This window comes from Athene cunicularia (genome assembly GCF_003259725.1).
Source record: "Athene cunicularia isolate RWA chromosome 4 unlocalized genomic scaffold, athCun1 chr4_part2, whole genome shotgun sequence".
Lineage (NCBI taxonomy): Eukaryota > Metazoa > Chordata > Aves > Strigiformes > Strigidae > Athene > Athene cunicularia.
Window position 1 is genome coordinate 20,627,147 of NW_020799099.1, and position 9,893 is coordinate 20,637,039.

Here is a 9,893-nt window from a genome sequence, read left to right on the forward strand (position 1 = left end):
CACTATGTCTCCCAAAGGAGACATGGGTGCCTGCGTCCCTGCTGGGCTGCTGCTGTATGATGGGGACAAGGGGGTTATACTCAGATCCACTAATGCAATTCCAGTTCACAGGAAAACACAACTCTGCAGCGCCTGTGCATTTTTTTTTTTTCTGTATTAGACAAGTTACAGCATCTACAGCAGTCGATCTTGAGGAATCAGAAGACCAGTGTGCTGTCTTGATGAAACCTGACCACCTTCTTCTTTTTACTGCAATACTGCAGGAGGTCCTCCAGCTTGAGCGGCAGATGGGCGGTCAGCTTTTGGAGGAACCCAAAGCTTTGCATTTTAAGGGAAGCACCCACAACCTCCGCCTGTCCATTCATGACATTGCCCACTCTCTCTGGAAGAGCAAACTGCTGGCTAAGTACCAGGTGAGCATCACAAACCATTCACCTTGGATCCCAGCAGTGAAACTTAAAGAGATACAGTGACACAAGGGGCTATTTATAAAACACCAGGTGCCAGGCTGCAGTCCCGTGGATTTTTTTTTCACTGAAACATTTGCAGTGGCAGTAGCATGGAACACACAGTCTCTAGTCATACAGCATCCATGCCCTGGTGCTCTGTGTCCCCCACTGTACTTTTTTTGCTTTCCTCCTGCAGGAGATTCCTTTTTACCACATCTGGAGTGGATGCCAGAGGAATCTGCACTGCACCTTCACACTGGAAAGGTTCAGCCTGAATACCCTGGAGCTGGTTTGCAAACTCTGTGTGCGACAGGTCGAAGGAGAAGGGCAGATCTTCCAGCTCAACTGCTCTGTCTCAGAGGTAAATGACGTTGGTGCACTTCTCTGTCTGACTGCAGGAACACGGCAGGACAAAGGAGGTATATCCTTTCCCATTGCTACCTGTTTAGTACTTCCCATTTTCCTCCTGACTGCTGGAATGGACATAAAGGTTGGACTAAGTCGTTGCTTTGTATCTCCTGTTGCATTTTCCCTTAGTTTCTCTCATCTGGAAGGGAGCATCCCTCCTTTAGGGGAGGGAGGAGGGCAGCCATGATCTCCCTGCTATTGCTGCCTCTCTGTCTGTGTGGAGGAGCTCTTTGCCTACCACACTGTGACACATCTCGAGAAGCACCACATGGTTCTGTTTCCTGGCAGTCCACAAGACCATTATGCCTGACATTTCCCTGGAGGGGGAGAAAGGAGAATAGGAAAATGTCACTGCCATATGTTTGCATGAGCCACTCCCCTCTGATCCCACACAATAACTGCTGTGCAATAGGGAATATCAGATGGTCTAGTTGCAATAGACTTTTCTCCTCATATTTTGCTACTGCCACAAATCCTGACTATTATATTAAACAATTTTTCTTTTGATGGCCGACATTTTCATGATCATAAGTTTTGGAACATATTTGCTGATGCAATGTAGCACCTGGAGAACCTGCTCCTCAGGGAAGTCAAGCTTAGGGCTGAGACCAACCGACATGTTCAGGTGTGAAGTGGCATTGACTCAGTAAATGTGCTGGTGGCTGTTGTGCCTGATATCCTCATTGGCTATGAAGAGTAGAATCTCAGGCAGCAATTGCTGCTGGCTGACTTGGGGAAGGGCTGGGAGACCACAGTTACTTGTGCTGTAGGGCCCCGATGGTGTGCACCATTACCCATAACATCTGCTTGGTTATTGGGTGTAGAGTTACATATTCAGTTGGGGACTACACAGCATTAAAGACAGATGGTAAAACAAGTATCATAAACAATTATTGTAATAAGTGCTGCATTGAGGTAATCTCTAATTTAACCTCACACAGAAGAGAAAGACTGAGAGTAACTTTAATGAAATGCAAGTATACACTATAATCATCTTCAGCTGCTTGTGTGTAATAGGGCCTGGTAATAGATTCAGAGGGAACAGGATAATATTCTTGTCTTGTGCTGCAATCCCATCCATCAGGGATGAATAGAGGAGGGGAATAATACCACTGCTATCAAGGCTGACTCCTGCAAAATTGCCTCTCTTGGTTGACATGTAGTGATGTTCCTGAGCCCAAGTGAGGGGCAGGAGGACCTTGGGCTGCTGAGGGCTGACATACAGGGTTGTGCCAACACAACCAATTTTTTTTGTTACTAGAAAAAAACCCTAAAAATCAGATGATTTGATTACAAAAGTTACCTGGAGGTATAATAACAGCAACTTGGAAACTGATGTGTGTACCTCTAGAGGCATCGAAGGAAGGGATTGTTGTGCTAAAGACACCAGACCAGGCATCAGGAAACCTTAGCTGTGGTTGCTCACACTTTCTTCTGGTGACTAACTAGGTCATGTAAGGGTGTGTTTTGGTCACTCTGATGGTGTCTGATTTGGTTCACTTCTGGTGATTTCTAATTGTGCACAGTATTCCCTTCTTGTGAGGGAGGCAGGCAGCTAGTGGTTAGGCATTGCAGGACCATGCTGGCACCTTTCTTCTTTGCTGGATCTGCCTCTCTGCCTCTGTCGCCATGTGGTAAAAATACAATAATACAGTTTCCTGCATCCTCCCTTTATAGGCTTTTTTTTTTTTTTTTGTCCCCTGTAAAGGATGTAAAACTTATTCTGGCTTTATACAGTGTCTTCCACTGGAACGTCAAAAATACAAATGCAATGAGTGCCAAAACATGCAAATTTATGAGGCAAAATGAAGAGTGAGATAAAGGTCTCACACCATTTGTTTTCAGAGACCCCCTTTCATCTCTCCTGTCAGTACATACACGAAGGTGCCTCAGGAGACCACCATGGGATACCTGGCCTCCCTCTGCAGCCATCCTGATGCACTTAGGGCAGCAGGCCACCTTGAGAGCCGGGGCAGCGCTGCCTCAATGTGTTGCTTGCATCCCTTGGCCCAGAATAAAAAAGGAAGGTTGTCCATCTGCGATGCCACCAGTCAGCACCCTACAGCCACCTCTTACCTGCCAGCATGGGTGAGCCTGGAGGCAGTAGCAGTGGCATGTGAGTCATTTTGCCAGCCCCCAGGCAGCCCCCGCTGCCAGGCAGTTTAGAGAGGAAAGTAGCATGTTGTCTAAAGCAGTGATGTTGGGGCAGCCAGTCTGTGATGTTGGGGCAGCCAGTCTGCGATGCAGGACCTTGGCACCCAAGTAGGGATTCTGCATTTGGCACTGCAAATGGTCTTGTTCGCTGAAGACATTACAGAGTGGCATAAACCTTCCTTAGTTAGAAATTTCACTGCCTAAAATGCCATTTCTAAACAAGAAAAAAAGAAAAAAAAGGCATACTTATAGAGTGGAAGAGAATTAATTGGTGTGAATTAAAGAGTGGAGGTGAAAGAGGTGTTCATAGCTCATGGATACTGGCTCTCCCCTTTCTATATCTGTGTACACTTCTTGGGGGGGAAACCAAAGACTGTGCATGACTCTTAAGCTTGTCCACAGGCTTCCTGGCAGATTTTCCATGGCAGCTTAAGCCAGGCATTAACTGGTTTTGAGACAGTTTAGGTTTTACAGGGTCTTCCCAGTAGCCAGCTTGACATGAAGCAACAAGACAGCTCACAGAGGAGAAAACAAACTGACATTTAATGACAAGTCTTTTGCACAGGTGTTGCTGGCTGCACGGGTTTGTGACATGGGCAGAGGTAGAGATGAAGCAGCTCCCCCTTTTCTGCCAGCCTGGCCTCAGGCCTGTCATGCTGCAAAGGAGAGGAATTGAGAAGGCAAGTGAGAGGCATGAAAGAAGACCCAGCCCTGCTTGCCACTTTTTCCATCGCATGCTTTGGTAGCTGGACAAGTGCCACACATGGGAGGAGCATCCCCACTGCACAGTCCGGCAGCCAGTGGGTGTCAGTGGGGTTTGAAGGGGCTTTCAGCTGCCCTGCAGCACCTCATTGTTCTTAAGCAAACCCAACCATCCGAATTGACCAACTACCCTTGTCTTATCATCTACTGAGCCCCTCTTTCTACCTACCTGTGGGTGCTAAATACTTCCAGGCGAAGGAAGAGATGAAATCCTCATCCAGAAGAGCCAGCCACTTGTTATTCCCAGCAGAGCCCCATTCCAGCTGTGTCATGGGAAGCCTCCCTGATGGAAGAACCACTTCACAGAGCATCAGCCCTAATACCCACAGGAGACAGGCTGGCTTTGGAGGTGACTTTCCCTTTGAAAGGCTGAGAATGTTTGAATTAGGTTAAGGGCCAATAAAGCAGATCTTGCTGTTGGAGTCTGTTATAGATCCCCCAACCAAAGCGGTGAGGTGGATGAAGCTTGCTATAAACAGCTGGGAGAAATCTTGCAGTCACTTGCCGTTATTCTTGTGGGGACTTTAACCTCCCAGATATCTGCTGGGAACACAACACAGCAGAGAGGGAACAATCCAGGAGGTTCCTGGAATGTGTGGAGGATAACTTCCTCACCTTAGACTTCAGAGGGCTAACTTCGACCTGTTCAAGAGACTGATTAACAAAGTCCCTTGGGAGTTTGCCTTGAAGGAAATGTGAGTCCAGGAAGGTTGGACATACTTGAAGAGCGAAGTCTTAAAGGCACAGGAGCAGGCTGTTCCTGTGTGCTGAAAAACAAGCAGGCGGGGAAGGAGACCGGCCTGGCTAAACAGGGACCTTTGGATGCATCTCGAGAACAAAAGGAGAACCTGTTTCCTTTGGAAGAGGGGACAGGTCTCTCATGAAGACTATAAAGTCGTAGTGAAGTTATGCAGGGAGAACATTAGGAGAGCCAAAGCGCAGCTAGAGCTCAACTTGTCTACAGCTGTTAAGGATAACAAAAATGTTTCTATAATTTCGTTAACAGCAAAAGGAAGATTAGGGAAAATCTCCCTCCTTTACTGGATGCAGAGGGAAACATGGTAACTAAGGATGAGGAAAAGGCTGAGGTGCTCAACGCCTACTTTGCCTCAGTCTTTAGCAGTGGAACTGGCTGTTCCCTGGACACCCAGCCTCATGAGCTGGGAGATGGGGAGGGGAAGCAGGTTGAGGTCAGCACAGTTGAAGAGGAGGTGGTCAGGGATCTGCTACACCACCTGGATGCACACAAGTCTGTGGGACCGGATGGGTTACACCTAAGGGTGATGGAAGAGTTGGCAGATGTGCTCACCAAGCCACTTTCCATGATTTACCTGAAATCATGGCTAACTGGGGAGGATCCATTGGACTGGAGGGTGGCAAATGTAACACCCATCTACAAGAAAGGCAGAAAGGACAATCCAGGAAACTATAGACCTGCCAGTCTGACCTCAGTGCCAGGGAAGGTCATGGAGCAGGGCATCTCGAGTGCCATTAAAAGTCATATAATGGACAACCAGATGCTCAGGCCCAGTCAGCATGGGTTTATGAAAGGCAGGTCCTGCCTGACAAACCTGATCTCCTTCTACGACAGGGCGACCTGATTATTGGATGAGGGAAAGGCTGTGGATGTTGTTTACCTTGACTTCAGCAAGGCCTTTGACACCGTTTCCCACAGCATTCTCCTGGTGAAACTGGCTGCCTGTGTCTTGGATGGGCATACACTTTGCTGGGTAAAAAATTGGCTGGATGGCCGGGCCCAAAGATAGACTCAAATCTGGCCAGGGACATCAAGGGCAACAAGAAAAGCTTCTATAGGTATGTCAGTGGTAAAACAAAGACTAGGGGAAAAGTGGGCCCACTCCAGAAGGGAGCAGGAGACTTGATCACTTGGGATGTGGAGAAGGCTGAGGTACTCCACAAGTTTTTTGCCTCAGTCTTTACTGACAAGTGCTCCAACCACACTGCCCAAGACACAGAAGGCAAAAGCAGAGACTGGGAGAATAAAGAAGCACCCACCGTAGGAGAAGATCAGGTTCAAGACCGTCTAAGAGACCTGAAGTTGCACAAGTCCGTGGAACCTGACAAGGTACATCCACAATTCCTGACAGAAATGGCAGATGAAGCGGCTAACCCGTTATCTATCATATTTGAGAAGTTGTGGCAGTGCAGTGAAGTTCCCGCTGACTGGAGAAGGGAAAACATAACATTTATTTTTAAAAAGGGAAAAAAAGAGAGACCCAGGCCAGTCAGTCTCATCTCTGAGCCTGTCAAGATCATGGAGTAGATCATTGTCGAAGTTATGTGAAAGGCACATGGAAAATAAGGAGGTGGTAGGTGACAGCCGACATGGCTTCACTAAGGGCAAATCATGCCCGACAAATCTGGTGGCCTTCTACAGTGGGGTTACAGCACTGGTGAATAAGGGAGGAGCAACTGACATCATCTACCTGGACTTGTGCAAAGCCTTTGACACTGTCTCACACAACATCCTTGTCTCTAAATTGGAGAGACATGGATTTGATGGATGGACCACTCAGTGGATAGGGAACTGGCTGGATGGTCGCACTCAAAGAGTTGCGGTCAGTGACTTGATTTCCAAGTGGAGAGCAGTGACAAGTGGTGTTCCTTGGGGATCAGTGTTGGGACCAGCGCTGTTTAACATCTTTGTCAGTGACATGGACAGTAGGATCGAGTGCACCCTCAGCAAGCTGCTGACAACACCAAGCTGTGTGGTGAGGTCGACACGCTGGAGGGAAGGGATGTGCCATCCAGAGGGACCTCGACAGGGTGGGCCCATGCAAATCTCATGAAATTCAACAAGGCCTAGTGCAAGGTCCTGCACATGGATCAAGGCAATCCCAAGCACAAATACAGGCTGGGTGATGAGTGGATTGAGAGCAACCCTGTAGAGAAGGACTTGGAGGTGTTGGTTGATGGAAAACTGTGATCCAGCAATGTGCACTTGCAACCCAGAAAGCCAGCTGTATCCTGGGCTGCATCAAGAGAAGTGTGGCCAGCAGATTGATGGAGGGGATTGTCCCCCTCCATTCAGCTCTCATGAGATCCCACCTGGAGTGCTGTGTTCAGCTCTGGGTCCCCCAACCTAAAGGGGTCCTACAGGAAAGATGGGGAGGGACTCTTTATCAGGGAGTCTAGTGATAGGACAAGGGGTAATGGTTTTAAACTGAAAGAGGGTAAATTTAGTTTAGATATAAGGAAGAAATTCTTTACTGTGAAGGTGGTGAGACACTGGCACAGGCTGCCCAGAGAAGCTGTGGCTGCCCCCTCCCTGGCAGTGTTCAAGGCCAGGTTGGACGGGGCTTTGAGCAACTTGGGCTAGTGGAAGGTGTCCTTGCCCATGGCAGGGGGGTTGTAACTAGATGACCTTTAAGGTCTTTTCCAACTCAAACCATGCTATGATTCCATTCTATAAAAATGAGTGATTGGCTTGTGTCTGGAGAGGTATGAACTGTCTGTGGTCTGCCCAGCATCAGAGGCTTCAGAGAGCATGGGTGCTGCCCAAAGGATGTCAGCAGCATGAGCCTGGTGCTGGCTCTGTGTGGGGTGGAGCACTTGGGGGCTGCTGGGAAAGGGCTCCTGACAGCCAAGCTGGGAAAGCCCTGTTCTGCCCTAGTAGTAGCAATTTTCCCTGAAATGTGTCAAAGTGCCTTTTTTTTCATTATTTCCAGTATGTGATTAATTAAGTTGGGCTGTATTTTGTCCAGCCATAGTAATCTTCAAAAAAATATTAAAAAGGAAGAAAAAAAATCTGGTCTACCTGAAGTGGGTTGTAAATATTTCTCTTTCAGCTGACTAAAATAAACGCTTGATTAGCAGAAGTCTAGTGCAAGTAAAAGCTCTGAATCCCAGAGGATACACTTCCGCAATTGTCTCTGCACTCAGTAACAAAACTGCTGGTGTTTTGTTTGTTTGTTTGTTTTTTTCTTTCTTTCCAACCTCAGGAACCTACTGGCATCGATTATCCTCCTATGGACTCAGCAGGCACCATCACCACCATAGTAGGGCCCAGCGCTTTCAGCATCCCCCTCCCAATAAGGCAGAAGCTGTGCAGCAGCCTGGACGCACCCCAGACCAGGGGCCACGACTGGCGGATGCTGGCCCACAAGCTGAAACTGGACAGGTGAGTGGGCTGCCTATGCATGGTTGGGTGGCAAAGCCCACTGGGAGGTATGTGCAAAAGGGTCCTGGTGAAAATGAGTGACAGCAGATGTGTCTACAGATTTGTCAGACTGACCACGCAGGAGATGAGCACCTTGACAACACCAACAATGGGGATGGACTGAAAATCATATAAATTCAGGTAGCCTTCATGCAGCTCAAAAAATTAGTTTCCTTTTGGCTTGTTGCAGGTACCTAAATTATTTTGCTACAAAATCGAGTCCCACTGGCGTGATCCTGGATCTCTGGGAAGCCCAGAATTTCCCTGATGGCAACCTAAGCATGCTGGCGGCAGTTCTTGAAGAAATGGGAAGACATGAAACCATTGTTTCTTTGGCAGCAGAAGGAGATTACTGATGCAGCTTTGGCGTGAACAGGAAGGACAGACGCAGGGAGTGGTAATGCCCTGTTATTACAAACAAGAATTGAAATGAAAACCCAGACCAATGAGTTACACCAGAGACATTTTAGAGAAGAAAGCAAGCAAACAAACAAACAAAAAAAACCAGCCCTGACCTTCATACGTGCTCTCCTTGTACATTATCACAGGATCTAAAAGAATTCATGCAAACTTGTACCTTGAAAATATAAATCAACCTAATGTTCCTCTCGGCTTGGCTGTACACTGCTTGGTACAGGATTTTACAGTTTCCTAGGAAACGCTTTTTATTGCTATCCAGATATATGGATAAACTTTCTTAACAATCCCAGTTTCTATGGATGTTGTTTACATCAAATTCTGGACAGGGGTAAGGAGACTGTCCATGGCTCTTTATATTTTTTGTTTAAAGCCATTCTAGACAAGGCTATGGACAGTTGGTTGTGGCTATTTCAGCTTATTGGTTTCTGGTGAATTCAGATTTTGGCTACAATTCTGCACATCGATTGTCTCACAGTGATCCTCCTGTCATTGTTCTGTTTCCTAGACCTACTTGTAAAAAAAAAAAAAACAAACAAAAAACCCCAAACAACAAGAAAATCAGAGTTTAAGAGGTGTGCATCTGGAAAGCAGGTACTCTGGGTGCTAAGCAGGAACACGTGTAACATCCCCTTTATTCCCAGATAAAGTCCCACTGATCCTGTGTGGAGAATAGCTGTAGGACAGTGGGGAATATAGGATCAGAGTTAATTTTCAGCACTCTTTCCACCCCTTTGCGATATGAAGGTGCCCGATATGCAATTCAGAGTCGTTAAGGGGAAAAAAAAAAAGAAACCCAGAAAAAATAAAAAAGAGGAGTTGCTATGATAATTATTTACTAATTAGTATCTAGTGCAAGGATTATAATGATGATTATTATTATTATTACCATTATTACTTTATTTCTAATTTTGTCAGCAGCAGAATGAATCATTCCTGTTTTTATTGAACCTGTTGTCCCCTTCCTGAATGTCTTCTAAGACATATCCCTCTATATGCTGTCTGTCCTTCCCTTCTCCAGCCATCATACTCCTCCTCCAAAGTCCTCTGCTAGCCCACATAGGTTGCTCACCTCATGTTAGCATTGCTGTGCTTCATGCCCAATGCAAAGGTGGTATAAACTGGTGATGCTCTGCTGAAGTCACTGATCTGCACCTCCAAAGGATCCAACCCAGCACCTCTCCCTGGTGTGTTTTGCACCACCTTGGTGCCTCAGGTTGCTCCAAGAAGCAGTGCTGTCCTGAGGTGGCTGTGGACCAGCGGCAGCCTCCCAGTCCAAATACATGTAGCCCACTGGTTCAGGAGCACAGGTGCAAGCATGTGAAGGCACTGACACTGACCACCTGATTTGTGCATTCAAGGTGGGCCTCCATATGTCTTGCTCCGCTTTGAAGTTGTCTGAGCTCCAGCAGCTCCCATTGGCTTCCCGTGGAGCTGCAGGGTACACACTCACTTTTACTGAAACCCACCACCTCCCCTAATGTTTGTGGTGGTCAGGGCTACTGGGGGTCCTCTGGTGGGTC

At 47.2% G+C, this 9,893-nt stretch overlaps 1 protein-coding gene across 1 annotated transcript in view; it reads left to right on the top strand.

The window, feature by feature from the left end:
* Nucleotides 1-9,893, top strand: part of UNC5C (unc-5 netrin receptor C) — a 126,718-nt gene extending 116,825 nt beyond the window's left edge. The window contains exons 14-17 of the mRNA XM_026847940.1: nucleotides 264-413; nucleotides 646-810; nucleotides 7,736-7,914; nucleotides 8,144-9,893. Of these exons, the coding sequence (XP_026703741.1) occupies nucleotides 264-413; nucleotides 646-810; nucleotides 7,736-7,914; nucleotides 8,144-8,309 (660 nt within the window). The 3' untranslated portion in view covers nucleotides 8,310-9,893. The remainder of the gene's footprint in view (nucleotides 1-263; nucleotides 414-645; nucleotides 811-7,735; nucleotides 7,915-8,143) is intronic.